Raw genomic sequence first — 22958 nt, 5'->3', positions numbered from 1 at the left:
ATAATATGTTCTTGTTACAAATAACATCTAACTTAAGACATCTCTAATAACATCTTAAACCTTCGTAACCTCTTAATGACTGGCAAACTTCATGGACGCGTTAAAATTTTGTATACAAAGACGACTCATGATATAATCTATGTATTTGTATCAAAGAAGTATGTCGTGAAGAAGTCAAAAGTTTCCGGTTCAAAACCACAAATTTCTTAGTTTCTGATTTACATTGTGATTATTTAAGTCGTATCACAAAACAGACGACAATTTCGATAATTGTAAAAGAGGACTTCTTCAATAAGCATTAGCATATATGCATTTTCAAATGACCACTGTTATGGTTACGATCAGTTTTCGATATTCAACATATAGCCTATCACAAACTCCAAATTTATGTTCTTTTATGTTATGGGCCGGCTGCGATGCAAAAAGTGGGAGGGGAAGCTCAAAAACTAAAATGTCTAAAGAGTACATGTTTTGTATAGTTTTGTGGACCAATCTATTTTGGGAGTGAAACATATAATCTTGGCGACATGTGATGAGGTAGTAAGAGTTTTACAAAAGAAGATTTTATCAGATGTTGCATCAAAACGCATTCACATAATTATTCATATATAGATAACTGCATCGTATGTTTGAAAAGTTTTTGCATTAGGAGAATTGTATTCCTCCGTCTGCAGATAGAGATGGGATCTCTAATCATAGAAATACTTGGGGTTTACCTATACGTTTATTATTATTTGTTTTGTTAATAAGTTTCATCAAGTTAATGCATACTTTGATAAAATTTAACTTTTGCGTTTTATCTTTATTAAGGATTGTTGGGATAATAGTGAGGTTTGTGCACAAAAATTGGTTTAAACCCCAAGTAAATTTACATTTTACTGACCGTTCCAAGGCGGTACCTAACAATTCTTGATAAACATACCTAGTTTTATATATATAGAGTATGTATGCACTGTGATGTTTGTGGAGTTTTGTGCTGTTCTTCCATGTTTCTTGTTTGTGAATTTTTGTTTTTATGTTCTATGTCTTTGGCGTTTGCCATTAAACCGGGTTTATGATTAAACTTTTTGCTACTGAGCTTGTTTCTGTAGCTTTTCACATAACTACAGGAATACATAACAGAATTGAACTCATTGACCTTAGGAATTCTTTTTTTATAAAAAGGGCTTTAATATCTAATATCCACTTACATGTCTAGAATAATGTTTTGAATCGTTTACATTGATACTTCACTTATTTCATTCATAAAAAGTTAATATGGATTTGCTCTTTATAAGCTAAAAACTGCTTGATTTCATGCATATTTATTCGGTTTTGCCTTTAGGGATATAAAACTGAATGACCTTCAAGTCTGATGATCCGTAGCAAAATCTGTTGGCAATAATAACCATAATATATATAAGGTATTGTTCTACAGTAGCCAATCCACTTCTTAATTGACAAAACCAGGAAGTCATCTCATGTAGATTAATGGCGCGGTGTCAAAATAGCGTATATTGCCTCAGTACTTCGTTGGAACCGGGATTCATAAGTTTAATATGGCATTCGCTCATTTAATTTTATTTGTGTTTTTTAAACAAGTAGTTTTCATAAGGAGTCATGGTAGGTTTTATTTCGTTCATTGCTTTTGCTTACTTATTTATTTCACTAAAGAAAAGTTCACCAAATGTAAGCATACACTAACAACCACGCGTTGTTGTATTTTTGCGTTGCCTTCGCGGACGAGATTGCATCATTGCGAAAAACCGCGCCGATATATCCCGCTGTAGCAAACGCGGTGCTGCGCGTCATCGCCGCGTTCATCTGTCGGCTGCTACCGGGTACGGCATCCGAATATATGCACGCAGCATAACGCCGCGGTGCGGCTTACCGCCATATTTATGTATATTTACAGGAACCGTTGGTACAAATAGAAGATTAAACATGTAAATTGACCGCAGAATGGATTTCAATTGAGCGCGTGGGTAAACAATCTCATTCCCCGAACTTAATTATGTCGCTGAAACATTGAGTGTTTGTTAGAGTCTTCTTTTAAATTCAACTAAAATTCAATGTAAATACAATGCTCTTATATAAATTCTAAAAACACAGGCATAGTATAGAAAAACGATTGAAAAAAGTTAACACAGTTTTATTCAATATATGCTCTATTTAAAATCACACAAGTTTAACGAAGGCATTCGAAATTTAGATTTTTGCGAATAAGGTGACAAATGCGTCTGAATACTTGCACAGTTGCAAAGCATACTTTTCAGGGGTCAAACTACCTTTAAGTAAGATCAAAAAAGTGTACATTACGGGTCGAGTTTGTATGAGTTTAATAAAACTGATTAGAGTTAAATTTATAGGACGGGGAAAACCTTCAGAGAATTGACAGCTACCTTAGTTATCTTTATGTTCGCTTATTAACACCTTGGAACGCCGCGTATTTTGACGCGGTGGAAAGCAGGGAAAAGTATAGAAATTAACGCGTAGGGCATTATGCTTCAATCGCGGTGTATAGTGAAACTAAGATTAAACAGATAACGCGGTAAAAAAAAGGCGACAATGTGCGAAATGTGCAAAAAAATCGTGGTTGGCAGTGTACAAGTTAATAATACATGTTTGAGATGTATCGTATTTTCTTTTGTTAATTTGCAAAGGCTGGCCAAACCGAGACTGTTTATTGCTGTAGTGTTAAATTTGTTTATATCTACCATTAAGTAATGAAAAAAAGAACAATAGATCAAGTTAGTTAAAATGACATTTCTTCAACTGTTGATGCCACGTCCGACTTAAGTGCCATACGGACACTGTGTTACAAACACAATACGTCAATATTTTTCTTGTGTAATAACAAACTAAGTAAAATAAGTTTTATTTTATATCAAATATAGCATGGACAAATATAGCATATATAAGTACGTTCAAGTCCAAGGAAATAATTCAAATCTTTATAAATGTTATTGTTTCTGTCTTGTTACGATAAACCCGTTTAACGAGGACACAACATCAAACTTTCCAAACATTTATAAGCATTTAGGAAAACCTTCTAGCTATTATTTAAACGCGTCGGAGTGGTCTGCAATTGGTATATGGTTTAGGAAAACATGCATTTTTATTCCATGGTTATTTCGTGTTTCACTTTTTGAGACTATGATATTATAAAGTAACATTGACCTAAATATACGGAATTAACACGACCTAAGCATTTTTATTTTTTTTTACCAGAAATGACCCCAATCACCCTTGTCTGAGCTTGGGAATGGTCATGAAACAGACCTATGCCCTTTACGAGTCCAGATTTATTAGAATAGTAAATCATATACCAAACTCTAAGAACCAAGGATTATAAGCAATATCTCAAACTATTTATTGCCCATCTGTTTCTACCATATCCTTTACTGAAGCATTAGTACTGTCAATGGTTTTCTCGTGCATTACGGTTGCCTTCTTTAATACTTGATAGACCAACCTTGGATGTATAATATATATTTACAAATGAGCAGAAACGTCAGGGATAATTTCAATATAAATATCAGTTTTTACTCTACAAAGGCGTGTTTTGATTAAGACAATGCAATTAGTTTGTTTTTTGTTTTGTTTTATTATATAATGCCACAGGAGTTTTCTTCATTACAAAGTGCAAGTATTGGCCATCGGATAAGAATAATTTAACTGTTTCTTGAATGGAATAAAACTATTACAAAACTTCATCAATTCCATAAAATATTCTGGCTTAACTAATATGTTTAAATATATGAAATACCATTCGTAACGTTAGTTTTCAAAGTACTCCTTTAATTTAAAATGCGGAAAGATTAATATTTTGCATACACTCAACGACACACACCCCAAAGCTACGCATGGCGAACTAGAGGTGTGTCAGCTAAACAATGTCACTATCATTGAACAGTTCTGAGAAAGAACTTTAACATGTATTGTCATTACTGTAAAGACATTCGGAGCTCCTCGACCATTTTTATCGAAAAAAAAACAACATCGGATGTATGCCGGTACATCAGTTGAAGTAGTTCATAATTTTTTGAAATGTATCATTAATTAAATTTAGTGTTTCAGAGTTGTATTTATTGATCTAAGATTAAATTGATTGCCAGCGAAGTGTATTACTGCAAACATTAAAATTCCCAAGAGTTCAGTCATAAAGTTTAACTTCTAAATAAAGTTACTACGCGATCTACTTACAGCGGACTTTAACGTTCTTCTTTTTGAGTATGTAAACCGTCCAAATACATCCGATGTTGTTTTCGATAAAAATGGCCCAGGAGTTCCGAATTATGTAAAGATTATATTTAAGCGGACCATGCATAACAGTGTTGTCGTAAAAGCCAATATAATTCATGATGATCCATTAGTGAGACCATGACATTTAACCTACAAATGTGGGTCTAGAATGGTCATATTTAACAAGAGTCACAAGAAATTTTAAACTTCCAAGAAAAAGTCCGGAAAAAAACAAATTATAAGGGATTTTGACAAATGACCCTTATCTGTGACCTTGACTGTTGACCGTTAGACATTGGTCTTGTACGCGACATGCCGCCTTCTCATGATGAAGGTTTGTGCCTAGTTATTTTGAAACTCCCAATTGTATGATTAAGTTACTAGCCAGCTAAATAAAATGTACAATGAATAAAGACCTTTGATTGTGACATTCGACCTATAAATATGGATCTTGTTATCTTTTAAGCGATGCACCGTATTCGCGTGGTTAACAGGGGTAAAAAAACTAAAAATATTTAAAAAAAAAAAATCCCCTGGAAAGCCTGGACAAATTTAAGTATCCTTTACGAGGTCTTCTCCTAGTGAACATTTGTTAAAAAAGATTTTATAATCTCCCGATAAATGAACATGATATGGCTAAAAACACGCACGGACGGATGGATGCACATTCAACGAACCGACTGGCGACTTTGCCAAATCGAACTGCTCTTAATGAGAAGAAAACTCAAATACAAAACAAAAACACACTTTAAATATTTAAGGGATCTACACAATGCAATGCAACATGGCGTTGATAACCCAAAATTCAACACGTTTATTTATTCAACATTTAGCGAGAAAAAACAAATATGTCAAAGCAGGAGAGCAAATCTTATGAACGAAGTTTTGATTGATAAACAAAAAACATTCGCATTCAAACTCAGACGTGCTAAAAGAAAATATAATTCTAAACAACAAGCGCTATGAACTCTCTAAAGCACATATTGATTTCCTTTTTCCAGACGTTTTAGCGAACCTTCAGATACAAGAAAGTTCGGCATCGTGTTTCGGTTTAGAAGACGACCATACACGATGGATGCGGGCTACCTGTTCATCCCAAGACCTCGTCATTCTTATAGAATCCTTTACCGTCGTTTTCCACCCCGTTGTCATGAACTGTACCAACAACACCGTCATTTATGAAGAATATAGGCAATCCTGTTGTTTAAAAGAGAGTGTGAACAGCTCAAGGGACTGTACAGTTACACATCAGTTCGACACGAAATATTCCGTCGCCAATTATCAGACGTGTAATGGGCATTCTTCTTGTAATGTCATGGTCCCACAAGTGCTGGTGCCGAGCAATGACTGTCCATATGATAAATACGAGCCGAAACCATATGATATTGTCTCAAACTTTATGTACATGAATTACTACTGTCTTGAAAGTAAGTTTTTTGTTGTTATATACTTTTTCATTTTAAAATCATGCTCAATTATAACACTGTCAAGGTTCGTTAAAAACATAAAAAATCAAATTATCAAAAAGCTGTTTTCCCCTGTCTCTAAGCTTAATTTTTGGTAACCAGACACGATTTCTCTAATATCTTAGTGTAACAGGTTAAAGTATCATATTCCTTTTCGCTAAATTAATGGCTTATTCTTTTCATAAATTAACTTGCCGTTGTATTTAAATAATTTCTTTGCATCTTTTTTAATCAAAAGACATAGTTAAATCGTGAGTTTTAAAAAAAAAATCCGTTAAATGTCTCAAAGCACATTAAAAGAAGAAAATCAGTCAATTTGTAAGTAAACAAAAAGTGAGATGAGCAAAGCTTGATGAAGTTAAAAGGTGAAATATTTGAGCCTTGAAGCAAGGTAAGTTTTAGCTCTAAATCATAACTATAATACCATTGAAACTACATGGACAATCCCAATATCGAAATATAAACTAAGCCCTTAACATACAAAAACATGCAACCAGGGATATATATTTACCCTTGGAAAATATTGTTCCTCAATACTTCATGAAATTTTAATTATGAAACGTAAATTTGTGGAAATTTCTATATATACTTGCATCGACCTTAATATAAATCTTGATTAAAATGTACTCTTTTAGAGTCACTGATTTTACCGGACAGCACTGGAAGCCTGAAGACACCTTGGCCGGGCAGTGTTATCTACCTCCAGAGTCCTGGTTTTAGTAACGATCAGAGAATTCCGTATATGGCAGACAGCGAATGTTCGATCCAAACAGACAGCTGCAGTTCAGGAATATATGTTTACATACTGCATCTGGTTTTAGAAGACAGGTTTACTTTGATAATTGAACAATAAAATTACAAATATGTTTTATATACTTGGATTCCATGAACATTTCATTATAATCAGTTTCTGAAGTCCATTGTTGTTTGATGCTGATGTTTTGTTTGGTTTATCCATACACTTGGTACTAATTGCAACCATTCTGTGACAGCTTTTATACTTATACGTATAAAGTAATTCGATATGAGAGTTTTGTTTCTTTTTAGGGAAATATTTTAACCAGTTGTTGTTTTTAAGTTTTTATAACAATGATAATATTGTTATTCGATCAAATTGGTTTTCTTTTTCCTTATAGTAACACTGAACAGTGGGATAATGTTCCTTGCAACCAGACGTTGAAAATAGAAAACTCTAGAGGAGATGTGCTTCATAAATGGACGTGTGATGACAATACCAATCTGCAAAAGGGACATCTCACAATTACTGCAAACTACATGCGGCTTAAACTTGATAACAATTATACAAGTCCGAACAATTGGGATCAAACCCGCGGAGGAGCGTATTGGTTTGGATTCAAATGTATGTATCTTTATTAATAAAAAGGCAATGTATTTACCAGAATGATAACCTCATTTATAAGATTGAGGTATGTAGGCTAGGACTTTCGGTGTCAACAAATCGTTGCGGGCTATAGTTTTGTCATGCATGGAGGGATTTTAGAGTAACTTGGCACGCATTTTCTCCATAACAAGACTGTGTATCTCGTATAAGACCCAAGTCTGAACATAAAGAGCAAAGTAGCACCTAAAGGTAATTTGTAGACTTACTATGTACTCCATGTTCGGTGTGCAACTTTGCCATGCATAGAGAGGTTTAAACATACCTGGGTACGCGTGTTCTCCATGACAATCCAGTGTGTCACGTGCAAAACTTAAGTCTATGCGCCAAGGGTTAGGGAAGCAATCAAAGGACATTTGTCAAAAAGGCTTGTGTTTTGGCTCGTCCGTGATGTAACTTCGTCATTTATTGGGGGATTGTAAAAAGAATTTGTCTCGACCCATTTCTGTAGTTCAAAGATCGGAGTCATTTATTACAACCTTTTTATTTTGCTTGTCCGTAAATTGACATACACTTTCTAGATAATGTGTCACCAGCAAGAGCAATTCCCTGTTAGTCCATGATTTAGGATCATTGGTCACAACTCCTTGTATATCGGGTTGTTTCAGCTGTAGCTGTTGCCAATGCATTATGTGTTTTGTTTTTAATTCAATTGGCACTGATGTTATCCATGACTTCACTCATGTCCGAAAGTTAAAGGTCATAAATTCACAAAAAGGTCATTTCTTTAATTCCCATATGTTTTTCTTATTAAAACTGCTACTTGGTCATGCGTTTGGGTTATTTTAAATATCTTGGCGCACATTTTCATCATGACGAAACTGTATGTCACCAGCAATAAAAATGCACGTTTACGTTAATGTCAAACTTAAGGATCTCTGGTCAACATCCCTTGAATGTGGATCATTGGTCAAATAACAAACAAACAGTTTTCTTTGCACCAAGGTTTTTTGTTTTAAAACAAGGAATCATATTAACCTTTCAACGTGTCCGTTGAACATCGATTCTATTTATATCAATTAATTATTAAATTTGCCCAGTCCCCTCTTCCCAATCTCTCTCTCCCCCCCCCTTTCTCTCTCTCTCTCTCTCTCTCTCTCTCTCTCTCTCTCTCTCTCTCTCTCTCTCTCTCTCAGTTGTTTTTTTTCTATTTAAAGCATATTCTTTTCCAGCTGTAGCCACAACAGAAAACTTAAGAATTGACTGCCCTGCAATCGATCCTGTCTGTATTATAACGACCACAAAGACTACAACAACGACCACAATGCCCACAACGACCACAACGCCTACAACGACCACAACGCCCCAAATGCCCACAACGACCACAACGATCACAACAACGTCAACAACGCCCACAACGACCACAACGCCCACAACGATCACAACGCCTACAACGCCCAAAACAACGCCAACAACGACCACAACGCCTACAACGACCACAACGAATTCGACGACGTCTACTACAACTTCAACGACATCAAACAGTGCAACTGAAACTGTAACTGCTCTTCAGCGGGCGATTCCAACGGCCGCGGTTATTGCACTTCCGAGTGCGATTTCGGTTCTCATCGTTGTCATCATTGTTATTGCAGCACGCCTCATACGTTTGCGACGTCGAAAAGGTAAGACAAACTAGAAGCATTCAAGTATGAAACAATATGTATTTCAAACATTACTTTATGATGATCATGGCATTTCTTTACATAGCAATGTAACACTACAATGTTGCTGTAAGTCTAATTTAAAAACCAAACATAAATCAAAATTAATAAGCTTGTTTTGCCAGATATCTGACAAAATTACAAATAAAACTTTTCAGAAGATCCGAGACTGGTTTCGTCGGACCAGCAGGAGAGCCCGTATACGCAAATAAATTTGGATTTAAGGTAATACAGCATAACTATCAATCAGTTGGCATTTCAATAAATACAAAAGCAGTACGTTATATCAATATCATAGTGATACTTATGTAAACAAATACAGAAACAAGCTCAGTAGCCAAATGTTTACACATAAACCCCGTTTAATGGCACTCTTTTTAATTCACCCCCTCATTCACAGTAGCCCATTTAATTTTTTCTTGCTATGTCATGTACAATTAACATATGCAACAGTATGTTAAGGGTGTCACCCCTCCCCGACAATCTGGAATCCTGGATACAGTTTTTTGGGACAAACGGGGACGGCACCATCCTCTGTTATGCTATTAAGGAAAACAAGTTCGTATGATGAAAACGGTAAAAGCAAGCGCAGCAAATGAAGGCTTCTTAGAAATCAAGAATTGCATAAGATGATCTGACTTAAATAACCGAACAATAACGGCCCGACCTTTCAGAAGTCAAACTGCAACTCTTATTGACTAAGTATGACACTAATAAAGAACCTATTAGCAATAACGTTTTCTAAGAGATGTACTAGTACCTAAAACACTTTATAACTTACATGCAAAATAATTAATACTGGTAGAGTAAATATTAAGACTGATTCCAGTGCTTCGTGTGTTCGGGTGCGATCCGTATTGCAAGTGTGACTGAGCCTATCGGTAGACGTCCATATATAAACACATCAGTGTCACGGTGTTGAACGTGTTTACCTTCGCATTTAGGTCTAGTCACTGGGTTGCAGTTAACCCGCTTTACCCTCACCTTAGGCTCAAAGTCTTAATGACTGGAGAGGGTTTGAACGTGTTAGTTCTCACCTTTGTGTCAGTCACATGCCATTATTGGGGGATGTGTTACCCTCGCCTTCGTGTCAGACATATATGATTATCGGGGCGGTTTTGGACGTATTTCCCTTTGCATTTGGGTCAAACCTAATTACTTGGAGCGGTTTTGACCTTATTTATCCTCGCGTTCGGGTCTGAATCGATTGGACGGTGTTGAAATGATTTTCAAACACCTTTGGTTCAAATTTATAATAACTGGGGGCGGTATTGCGTGTATTTTCCTCGCTTTAGGGTCATCCTCACATCAACATTTGGGGCGATGACAAAATTATTTACCCTAGTCTTCGGGTCAGCCTCACATCATGACTTTGGTCATTGTTAAACCTTTTTACACTCGCCTTCAGGCCAATCTCATTTGTCAAGCATCACACAACTACTTCTTTGCCACGCGTAAAAGTACACACACAAGCAGTGATTTGCCGCCCCTCTAAAAGCTAGGTTTATTCCATCTAGTAGGCGTCAGTTTAACGATATTGTATATATTTAATGTTGGAAAATATACTCTAAATTTAATCATTTCAGTCAGTGTGTTTTGTTATGTTTTTAAACTATATGTTGAGATATGATAGATCAGGAAACTTGCAATCAGATTGTTTTTTAGATTCCATGTCAAACAGGTTATGCATCGTTTCCATTAAATAAGAATAAGGTACACAGAAATGCAAAACTTGTTTCGCGCTGAAATCCGTAAAATTACGAGCGGTGTTTTGTGTAACACGTGCTTTCTTGGTTTTCTCACAGTGGTCATAAATATTTCAAAATATTTCCTTCAGATAAGACGTTCGTACCTTACTTTAAAATTGTAAATAATTATAGAGTTGCAATACTGACAAACTTTTTAGAGACCTCATATGATCGCATACATTTTGGTGGATGTTCATCACTCACATGATACATGGTCTTATTTTACAATTGCATGATTTATGATTTTCTGTGATTAACATAAATGTTTTCTTTTTGTAGCGTAAACTCCTATGTCGCTGCTAGGTTTGTAAGGTAAGTTTCCCTTTAATTGAAATAGGTTTAAGAGCCAAGCTATAAAAGTAGGGATAGTCCGCACAAATATCAATCCAAGAAAAATAGGATATTTAAGAAAAATTAAACATTTTAATTCGAACGTTTATGTTTTCAGTTAAAGGTAATATTCTATATTTGAATTTTCATGAAGTAATTTATTTAAATATATTATGTTTCTGTTTTTATAAAAAAAAAATGACATGTAGGACAACATTCAACACAAAAAATAAATTATTTATTTAGGTTTAAGTCCTTGATCAACCCTACTCTCAATTCGGCCAGTAGAGTAGACTTTTCGCTTAAAGTTTTGTTAATGCATGTTGACTGACCTCTAAGGCAGTATCCCTAGCTAGTGCTGGTAGATGGTTCATTGACAATGGTGTATACATGGCTGGTGTCCGGCATGTTGACTGACCTCTAAGGCAGTATCCCTAGCTAGTGCTGGTAGACGGTTTATTGACAATGGTGTATACATGGCTGGTGTCCGGCATGTTGACTGACCTCTAAGGCAGTATCCCCAGCTAGTGGTGGTAGATGGTTTATTGACAATGGTGTATACATGGGTGTTGTCCGGCATGAGTCTCTGGACAACATATTTTTACAACATATTAATAGCGCAGTATGCGTGAACGTAGTTTTCTTTTCATCCATAAAACTATTATAACACTTAATGATCACAAAAATGTATTTAATGTAAGCGCCGTTTCTTTATTCAAATAGCGTCGGTAGTCCTGACGCTTCATCTTATGACCAGATCAACCTGGATCTCAGTCCTTCACAAACTGCGATGGACCTGAATGACGATGGCTACGACAACAATATCAAAAAACACTCATAATGTCCGACCCTAACACAATCAGGCCAAGGAATCGAGGACACACTGGTGTTAAAATCGCATAAAGGCCAAGAACTTGAACTGATGCCAATATGAATAAATGGTGCAAATATATAGTTACTGTCTACTGAATTTATTCAAATATCGAAAAGGATATACAAGTTGCTTACTTACGAACGCGCATATGACCCATTTTTAACTTTTCTGACAAGATCTCATGAAAATGCAAATTCATACTCAACACTTGGAAGTATTTGTTCAACAACATTTTTTTAACTATGTGATTATTAGCAACAAAAAGCGTTATTAACCGACATCGCTGCATAATAGTGTTATAGTTTGTTTTCATTTTGAAGATATTTCGAATTGGGATGGCTATGTATGCAATTTTGTGGTTGCTTTTTTGAGCTTGTTTCTGTAGGTTTTCATATAAGTAATGCACATTTTTAACAAATGGCTGTTTTGTTTGCACTACCTCCAAATTTTAATAGTTATTGTTTCTGTTTGTACATAGATGTGTACGAATTGTACACATATGTAATTCATTTGTATAGGGGTTTAATTAGATGACCTTGTAGTGTTACGTTATATTGTTAACATTTGAAGAGTACCAATCAGAAAATGATGTTGTTATATCACGTGATATGGCTAACGTCTGAAGAATACCAACTTTTTACCACGGGGTCCCTCATGACAAAGACAAATAATTGTTTTTAAGATTGTCCTAAATTGAATGTTTCTTAGAAATCAAGGTCATTTTTGTATGTACCGGAACTGTTTTGACAGTTTTGTTATCTCTATGCATTAAGATGTAGACTATTGTTTCATTTTCTTTGTAGTTATTCGTTGACATTGTGAAATTATTTCTTTTTTTTCGACCGTTTTGTTTTGTATATGAGCAGTTTAAGTTCACTCTTTAAAAAGTATTAATTGAATATAACCGTTGAAATATGTTGTTTTAGACTAATTTAAAAAAAGAAAAGATTTGATTGCAATTTATTTCCGATATTTCTCCAATTAAAGAACTTATCAAAAATAATATAACAGTATGAATACGCACAAACTTATTGACCGCGCGTAGCCGCAGAAAATATCAATGTCGAACTATTTTGTATATGTTTTATTACCTTACAGTGAAAAAAGTAATATTGAAAATTGTGAAACATTTTAAATTGTTACATGATTTTGATCATCAATACGTAATTTGCTCGACGACAGAGGTTAAAACAAAGGAAGGTAACCTCTGCTAGTGGTTGGGAAGAAAATAACATTTATTTCAGAGCCGAATAAAAAATGTATATAAAGTGAAATGTAAATCGTTTCTTTCTATAACCACGTAATGCTTTAAAATGAAACAGCTCAATAATGAAAGAATATAACACATCCCTAAAGAACCTTTAAAAATCCATTTTCATTACGTTTTAACGACATACTGGTATAATTTGTAAGCAATGTTTTAAATGTAACGATATAATATTTCTTGTTTAAATTGTGTCTTAGCAAATAAAATGAAAAAAAGTACTTCTTATCTTTACTTTATTACAAAACGCTTGGAAAATGCACATTAAGTGTCATATCGTATATTACAAAAAGTAAATAAGTACACTACTCACAATCTTTCTGTGAAATATTGTTTGTCCGTCAATACCCGTTGAATGTATTATGGCCTGACCCAATTGCATACGCATTCGTAAATGAGGACACTTAGTTATTGACGAAATACAGCCAGTAACTCAGAGTCAACTCTCTTGTCAAGCCTTGTCAAACCTTACAATATAAGAAATACATGATAAAATAATTAAATAAAAAACTATAGAAAACCGATTTTGCTGTTGATGCTGCCTTTTTGGTGAAACGATAAAGTCCAATGTTCTTTAGGTGTCCGTGCCAATGTAAAACACACACACTGGATAACGATTCGATTCAAAGAGATCATTACTCTCAGGCATTGATTTAACAAAAAGGAATAAATTCAAGCTGTCCAGCATAAGTTATTAAAACTGTGACAATCTAGAGAGAAACGAAGGTCAGGATTTTTTCCCTATTGAATGATGCTGAAAATTCACACGGAGCATCACAAGGTCAATACTTTCCAAAGGACTTTCTCGTAAAACAAGATCACTAAAAATTCTACATGCAATACAGAAAATTTTACAAATCCGTAGTTATCATTGTCCAACACATAAGTGCGAATACCAAGTACAACTATTCTAATGTTCTCATTTCTCTATTTATGTTCCGATAAAGCCTTTTTCACAGTGCTTCCTCGGAACTTTTCTATAGTTCAAGTTACGTGGCGAATAATCACATGACCGTGTTCACCAATCAAATACTGCTATAAATCCTGCAAGTAAACAAACATTTTTGTTTATAAAAATAACATCACAAACAGTTTAAATCAGGAAATTATGAATAATTTACGATGTCATAGAGCACACTTCCGCATATATTTTTTATACATAAGTGTGCTCAGTACGGATGCGAGGTATTGAAGGGTTCTATCCAATATGTGGACGAACTACAAACATTCTTGGTCTGGCTCGCTCGAATTTCGCATTTAAATCAACTTATTTAGAAGCGGCCGGTTTGATTGAACGCAAAAATAAACCTAAACAAGTAGGTGAATAGGTTAGTAAGTAAATTGTTTGTTATCGTGGCATGTGTTCATAAGTAAGCGAATTATATTACATTGCTCACTCGTCCCCCTACAGAACAATCCGGAAAAGGGCCCGGTAACCAACCCGGGAGGATGATACGATTTGCATGCATGTGCTCTTATTGTGTTTTAAATGTTGTTTTGATAAAGAAGTATAATGACAAATACTTTGCCCATTATTTAATAATAATTCAACAAACATATATACGAAAGACCACTCGAACCGAACGTATCGAATTGGTAACGGGTAACCGACACTGCAATCTTCACGACTTAATATTTCACGTCATCTATAATTCGCGAACGCTGTCATTTTATGAAATTTGTTAAACCGAAACATCGCTATTTCGAAATAAACTTTTGGGTACGTTCGATTTCGGATTAACGGTGTTCAACTGTATTTTAGTTGTTCGTGAGTTCATTTCGAACTTAACATATTTTCGCCATATAAGTTGTTGTAATCATATCGTCTAAGTTAATTTTAACGTTACCAGTCGAAAAGAAAGGGAATCTCTGACTCGATTTGTCTAGCGTCCTACATGAAGCCTATTCTTTCACCCACGGACCCGTTGACGTCCTGACCAGTCTCCATCCACAAACAGAGCATTTCACAACGGAAATGTGCCATGGTCTTTTTATCAGACATTTAGTGACAATTCTCAATAAAATCTCAATTTCGAAGGTGTCTTTGAACAACCTGTATATCCGCATTTTTGGCGACCACGTTACGGAATGGGCCCAGTGTGCGTTGAGAGCATTAAGTGTAATTTAAGGTCGACTGTACGAATATTTAGTGTAGGAATAAACCGTGAAGTTGAATCCCTTTCTGTCTCAAAACACGCAGAACAAATTCGTCATCCTCGACATGTTGCACTTTGTTTTCTGACACACCAGAACATAAAAACTTTTTTGCAAAGATGTATATCTTTACAGGAAAGTCGATGAAATGTCAATTCTGTGTTTTATTTTGTTTTATATGACAAATATTCATGTAGATCATACATATATTAATAATGTATACAAAGTTCGTGTACCGGACTAAATCATGAGAAAGTATTTGAGATTTGGGATTTTAGTTGAGAAAAGGGGTAAGAAACGTTGATAGGTAGTTTATTAAGTTTAAAAGACAGACATACAGACATACGGACAGACTCTTTAAAAGAAAGCCATGTAGAACAAATCTATGCTCTGTAATATAGAGAAAATATCAACCCTATACGAAAGGGATTTCCAATAATGATTGCATCAAGTTCATATGCATATGAGTTGATAATGTTTGCATCACTTTCACGCACCAAGTCATTGGCTTACCAGGTATGATATTTGCAAGAGTCATTAAAACATATTCAGTTATGTGTGCATCACAGTCACGCTCCTAGTCATTGGTTTAACAGGTATTTTATTTGCAGAGTCATTAAGACATATTCAGTAATATGTGCATCACAGTCACGCTCCTAGTCATTGGTTTAACAGGTATTTTATTTGCAGAGTCATTAAGACATATTCAGTAATGTGTGCATCACAGTCACGTCCCCAGTCATTAGTTTAACAGGTATTTTATTTGCAGAGTCATTAAGACATATTCAGTAATATGTGCATCACAGTCACGCCCCCAGTCATTAGTTTAACAGGTATTTTATTTGCAGAGTCATTAAAACATATTCAGTAATATGTGCATCACAGTCACGCCCCCAGTCATTAGTTTAACATGTATTTTATTTGCGGAGTCATTAAGACATATTCAGTAATGTGTGTATCACAGTCATGTCCCCAGTTATTGGTTTAACAGGTATTTTATTTGCAGAGTCATTAAGACATATTCAGTAATGTGTGCATCACAGTCACGCCCCCAGTCATTAGTTTAACAGGTATTTTATTTGCAGAGTCATTAAGACATATTCAGTAATGTGTGCATCACAGTCACGCCCCCAGTCATTAGTTTTACAGGTATTTTATTTGCAGAGTCATTAAAACATATTCAGTAATATGTGCATCACAGTCACGTCCCCAGTCATTAGTTTAACAGGTATTTTATTTGCAGAGTCATTAAGACATATTCAGTAATATGTGCATCACAGTCACGCCCCCAGTCATTAGTTTAACAGGTATTTTATTTGCAGAGTCATTAAGATATATTCAGTAATATGTGCATCACAGTCACGTCCCCAGCCTTTGGTTTAACAGGTATTTTATTTGCACAGTCATTAAGACATATTCAGTAATGTGTGTATCACAGTCACGTCCCCAGTCGTTGGGTTAACAGGTATTTTATTTCAGAGTCATTAAGACATATTCAGTAATGTGTGTATCACAGTCACGTCCCCAGTCATTGGTTTAACAGGTATTTTATTTCTGAGTCATTAAGACATATTCAGTAATGTGTGTATCACTGTCACGCCCCCAGCCTTTGGTTTAACAGGTATTTTATTTCAGAGTCATTAAGACATATTCAGTAATGTGTGCATCACAGTCACGCCCCCAGTCATTAGTTTAACAGGTATTTTATTTGCAGAGTCATTAAGACATATTCAGTAATGTGTGCATCACAGTCACGCTCCTAGTCATTGGTTTAACAGGTATTTTATTTGCAGAGTCATTAAGACATATTCAGTAATATGTGCATCACAGTCACGTCCCCAGTCATTAGTTTAACAGGTATTTTATTTGCAGAGTCATTAAGACATATTCAGTAATATGTGCATCACAGTCACGCCCCCAGTCATTAGTTTAACAGGTATTTTATTTGCAGAGTCATTAAGACATATTCAGTAATGTGTGCATCACAGTCACGCCCCCAGTCATTAGTTTAACAGGTATTTTATTTGCAGAGTCATTAAGACATATTCAGTAATGTGTGCATCACAGTCACGCTCCTAGTCATTGGTTTAACAGGTATTTTATTTGCAGAGTCATTAAGACATATTCAGTAATATGTGCATCACAGTCACGTCCCCAGTCATTAGTTTAACAGGTATTTTATTTGCAGAGTCATTAAGACATATTCAGTAATATGTGCATCACAGTCACGCCCCCAGTCATTAGTTTAACAGGTATTTTATTTGCAGAGTCATTAAAACATATTCAGTAATATGTGCATCACAGTCACGCCCCCAGTCATTAGTTTAACATGTATTTTATTTGCGGAGTCATTAAGACATATTCAGTAATGTGTGTATCACAGTCATGTCCCCAGTTATTGGTTTAACAGGTATTTTATTTGCAGAGTCATTAAGACATATTCAGTAATGTGTGCATCACAGTCACGCCCCCAGTCATTAGTTTAACAGGTATTTTATTTGCAGAGTCATTAAGACATATTCAGTAATGTGTGCATCACAGTCACGCCCCCAGACATTAGTTTAACAGGTATTTTATTTGCAGAGTCATTAAAACATATTCAGTAATATGTGCATCACAGTCACGCCCCCAGTCATTAGTTTAACAGGTATTTTATTTGCAGAGTCATTAAGACATATTCAGTAATGTGTGCATCACAGTCACGTCCCCAGTCGTTGGTTTAACAGGTGTTTTATTTGCAGAGTCATTAAGATATATTCAGTAATATGTGCATCACTGTCACGCCCCCAGCCTTTGGTTTAACAGGTATTTTATTTGCACAGTCATTAAGACATATTCAGTAATGTGTGTATCACAGTCACGTCCCCAGTCGTTGGGTTAACAGGTATTTTATTTCAGAGTCATTAAGACATATTCAGTAATGTGTGTATCACAGTCACGTCCCCAGTCATTGGTTTAACAGGTATTTTATTTGCAGAGTCATTAAGACATATTCAGTAATGTGTGCATCACAGTCACGCCCCCAGTCATTAGTTTAACAGGTATTTTATTTGCAGAGTCATTAAAACTTATTCAGTAATATGTGCATCACAGTCACGCCCCCAGTCATTAGTTTAACAGGTATTTTATTTGCAGAGTCATTAAGACATATTCAGTAATGTGTGCATCACAGTCACGTCCCCAGTCGTTGGTTTAACAGGTGTTTTATTTGCAGAGTCATTAAGATATATTCAGTAATATGTGCATCACTGTCACGCCCCCAGCCTTTGGTTTAACAGGTATTTTATTTGCACAGTCATTAAGACATATTCAGTAATGTGTGTATCACAGTCACGTCCCCAGTCGTTGGGTTAACAGGTATTTTATTTCAGAGTCATTAAGACATATTCAGTAATGTGTGTATCACAGTCACGTCCCCAGTCATTGGTTTAACAGGTATTTTATTTCTGAGTCATTAAGACATATTCAGTAATGTGTGTATCACTGTCACGCCCCCAGCCTTTGGTTTAACAGGTATTTTATTTCAGAGTCATTAAGACATATTCAGTAATGTGTGTATCACTGTCACGCCCCCAGCCTTTGGTTTAACAGGTATTTTATTTCAGAGTCATTAAGACATATTCAGTAATGTGTGTATCACAGTCACGTCCCCAGTCATTGGTTTAACAGGTATTTTATTTCAGAGTCATTAAGACATATTCAGTAATGTGTTTATCACAGTCACGCCCCTAGTCATTGGTTTAACAGGTATTTTATTTGCAGAGTCGTTAAGACATATGTAGGAATGTCTGCATCACTGTCACGCCCAAAACACTGGTGTATTATTTTTCAGAGTTGTTAAGACATTTTCAATATGTGCATCACTGGCATGCCCGCTATCTCCAACGTTACAGGTATTCTATTTTCAGCATTCATTTAGACGTGTTCAATTATCCCGCAGAACCCGAAAAAACGATGGCGTCGGGAAAATAATATGGAGGTATTGCGCGGCCCACACGCACAAGCTGTAGTTGAACTTTTATATATTATACAATAGGACCAGAACTCGCTTCTTTATTGACGGACGAATGTTTAAAATGGCAATATAAAGATCTAGCTCTATCACATTTTTTTTCTTTAAATATCTTACTTTTACTTTTAATGAAAAGTTTAGTGCGTCAGTTGTGGGATCCACAGGTACCTACACGCTTGAATGCGAAGTTCAAGTTGTTAAACACATGGATTTTAAAATCAATTTCAATACATTTATACATCAATATACTGTGCATATGCATCTTTTTAATAAATAATTGTGCAATCTGAAATACAATCGACAATTTCAAACATCAATAATTCATATATTTTAGCTGATGTAGTTAAACAGTACGTAAGCACATCTATTTCAGGGCACACTACCTAAAAGTACGAGATAAAATAGCCGGCGCAATGAAATGGCATGTTAATTGATAACCAATTATTTTAAAACACTTTAAAAAGTATTTTTATTTTCTTCCCTCAAAAGAATTTTGGGCTAACTTCAAAATGTTTTAAGTTTTGCAGAAAGGCGTTCGTTTAATTGACCATTTCACATTTTTTTCCTGTTTGATGTATATTCTTCTCCGGAAGTATGCGGCCATTGACAAGGTTCCGTCTAACTGTTCAATCTTCAATTTCGTCTGTTCAGAATGCAAATGTCGGGTTGAGGTAAAATTGAAAAATGAATAGTTAAACGGAACTACTTCCTCTAATAATGAAGCATGATTTAACAAATCAAAAGTAACATAACAAGCATGTGATTACGTTACAGATGAAAACGTATTAGCATTTATAATGTTTTTTATTGATAGCCACATATGACCACAAATTACCCAGTTAAAAAGGCTAAACTAGTGCTTTTAATATCTTTTATCTGTACCTATAGCATAATTATACTTTTTTTTTTGTTTTTATCATTAAAGTATAATGACGAGTAAAAAGTAAAAACGAATATGCATCAACATTAAAAAGATGCATCAACTTATAGTGTGCGCCTTTAAAACGTGTTCTTTAAAAAAAAGGCATAACTTTCTGCATTTGAACGATTATTTTTTGCATAAATACATAATTTTATTGCATTTGAATTACCAAAGTATTTCATCTTGTGACAGGCCTAAAGTTATGTATGTACCCATCCGTGAGATGACATGGTTAGTGATCACAAGGTGGTGTATCTGCAGTTTGTACACTATTAATAAGGCTGAAATAATCCAATATTACATAATTATCCTTCAAAACTTATATAACCAAGCAGGATCTATAAATGTCAATTCTGTTTATGTTAAGGGTATTTCCAACTGTGTTTGCATCTTTGAGAACAGGGTTTCTCACGGTCTCGTTCATTCACGTACTTGTTTATCATAGTTGTAGTGAATAGGATTTATCAACATGCTATTGTGTGAATTTTGAATAACATTCTTTGAGTTTTAATTTATTTCACTTCGGTGAAATTGTTAAATATACGAACTATTATTCAAAACTTCCTTGATCGTGATACATGATAACCAAAATTCATTTCAACATTTATACAAAATATAAGTTAAATGTTTAGTTAGTAGTTAATGCTTGCAAGTATTTTATGCCATGTAGTATTCCTAATATTAATGGGAAAAGGTCCTGTATATAACCAGTTCAAATACTGGTTAAACACTTAGTTTTTTGTTTTGTTTTTTTTTTGTGTTGGACTGTTGAACATTTGTATATTTGGTTATATTTACAATATTGCAGCATCATTACAATATTGATGTGGAAAATAAGTAAAGGCTTTCATTTTCAAATTTCAAGTTAACCTAGCAAGCAATATGTCGATGCTAGCTTGACCAATCTTTGTTCGTTTGTCCGAAGAGTAAGTGCCATACCACTATTCACACTTTAACAATGTAATTAATCATTCAAGTGAATATTTGTGAAAATGCCTTTATATGTTTGTGGTGTTTGTATTTGTGTATGTGGTGTTTATACGCTTGTGTCTATAGTTCATTGTCGTTTGGGCCCTTGCAATTTGCCTCCAAACGTTTTTTTTTTGTGTTTTTACAACTCGGCTTGTCCCTGTAGTTTTCATTGTATTGTTCATAGTAGATGAATTAGATTGTTATAGTTTTGTTTCAATGTAAATTTTGATTTGAAATTGGTTGAATTTTTAAATTGATTTGTGGGCCATAAAATATTAAGAGAAGTATTTGTACTGAATTAACAGGTTGGGAAACATTTAAACATGTCGAAATGATACTTTCACTAAGTATCTAACACAAAGGGCGGATTGCGCATCAGTCGGGCATAGTGCAACCATTTATTTCAATGCCGAATTCGATTTGCATTTAACAAATGGCAAAATGTCATACATTTTATGATTTACCCATACAACAATCAACAATTACTTTGGTCAGTTTCTTAAAATGACTTAAAGGAATAAGAATTTATACTATCACGTGCATTCAATCTCTCAAATTATAATGAGAAATTAAATTGAAATTTAACTTCAAAAGTATTCGGATGGCACTAACAGCCATGCTGCTATTGGTTAATAAACATGCGACAACATTTTCATTCTCAGTTTCAAAATGAGAACATCTTCGAAAACGTTCATAGTGAACTAATACACCAAACAGCAAGAGGTCATTACGGGATTGGTTATACTGAACTATCAAAGAGCAACCAGAAGTCATCACAGTGCTCAGTAAAGTCAACCACCAGGCCAGAGAGCTACACAAGGTCATCACGGGAATGGTTAAAGTGAATAACCACGACAGAGAGCTACCATAGGTCATCATGGGAGTGGTTAAAGTGAACAACCACGCCAGAGAGCTTCCAGAAGTGCTGATTATAGGAACAACCACGAAAAAAAGATCCACCAAAGATCGGACTTCAAGAGGTCATCACATGATTGGTTGTCACCTTCCACGCCAGAGATCTTCCCGATGTCATTATGGTGCATACCATAGTAAACAGCCACACAATAGAGCTACTAGAGGTCATCACGTGACTGCTTTTTAAAGTTAACTTCCACGCCAGAGACGTACAAAGATGTAATCTCGGGATTGTGTGTATTGAACTTACACGCCAGAGAGCTACAAAAGGTCATCAAGGGATTTATTATATTGAACTTCCACACCCTAGAGCTGTCAAAGGTCAGCACGGAATTTGTTGAATGTAACATCCACACCAGACGTCATGATGGAATTCGTTGTTTTGAAATACCATGCCAGAGAGCTTCCGGAATTCCTCACGGTATTTGTTTTAGTGAATTTCCATGCCAGAGGGCTTCCAGAGGTCATCACACTTGTTATTTTTGCATACCGGACGTGTGTTTCCGGGCATGTGACAAGTGCTGAAAAACCGTCCTACGCACCCATGTAAGATGAGTCAAGTGAACCAACGCGCCATTTCTTTAATTGTATGGTTTAGAAAAAGTGCATTATACCATTTCAAAGCGCTATGAAATGTATAAGTATGCAGGACCTTTAATTACAATTGAAAAAAATGCACATCAACAACTCGATTTTTCGGAGAAACTATTTGACGTCAAATATTATCTAAAAATACTACGCTTCATGACGTCAGTAAACAATATCGCTCGCGAGTTTTTGATGAAATGTACAAAAATGCGTTTTCTGCGTCATTTTTTCCACAAATCGAATATTTTAGGTATACTGGAAAAAAAACATGTTTTTCCGGTCCGGATCGAAAATTCCGACCTTCGGGCACGCTGCGTGGCCGGCAGCTCAGTAAGCCTCGTTATCGGTTTACGTTCGTGCCCTCAGAACGGATATTTCTATTGAAACCGGGAACACATGATAGATACTCATAAAGTGTACTTCCACTCG

The 22958-nt window shown here is 35.2% G+C and overlaps 1 protein-coding gene across 1 annotated transcript; it reads left to right on the top strand.

Moving 5' to 3' along the window:
• Positions 1-1490: 1490 nt before the first annotated feature.
• LOC128231657 (uncharacterized) lies at positions 1491-13187 on the top strand. The gene is made up of 8 exons (XM_052944707.1): positions 1491-1602; positions 5226-5651; positions 6326-6518; positions 6827-7050; positions 8262-8711; positions 8909-8975; positions 10778-10810; positions 11552-13187. Exons 1-8 carry the CDS (start codon positions 1539-1541, stop codon positions 11667-11669), a joined length of 1575 nt encoding a protein of 524 aa, XP_052800667.1. The 5' UTR covers positions 1491-1538; the 3' UTR covers positions 11670-13187.
• Positions 13188-22958: the final 9771 nt, after the last annotated feature.

Source organism: Mya arenaria, chromosome 4 (assembly GCF_026914265.1).
Source record: "Mya arenaria isolate MELC-2E11 chromosome 4, ASM2691426v1".
Classification (NCBI taxonomy): domain Eukaryota; kingdom Metazoa; phylum Mollusca; class Bivalvia; order Myida; family Myidae; genus Mya; species Mya arenaria.
The sequence above is the reverse complement of the archived record's forward strand: the minus strand, read 5'-3'. Positions and strand labels throughout refer to the sequence as shown.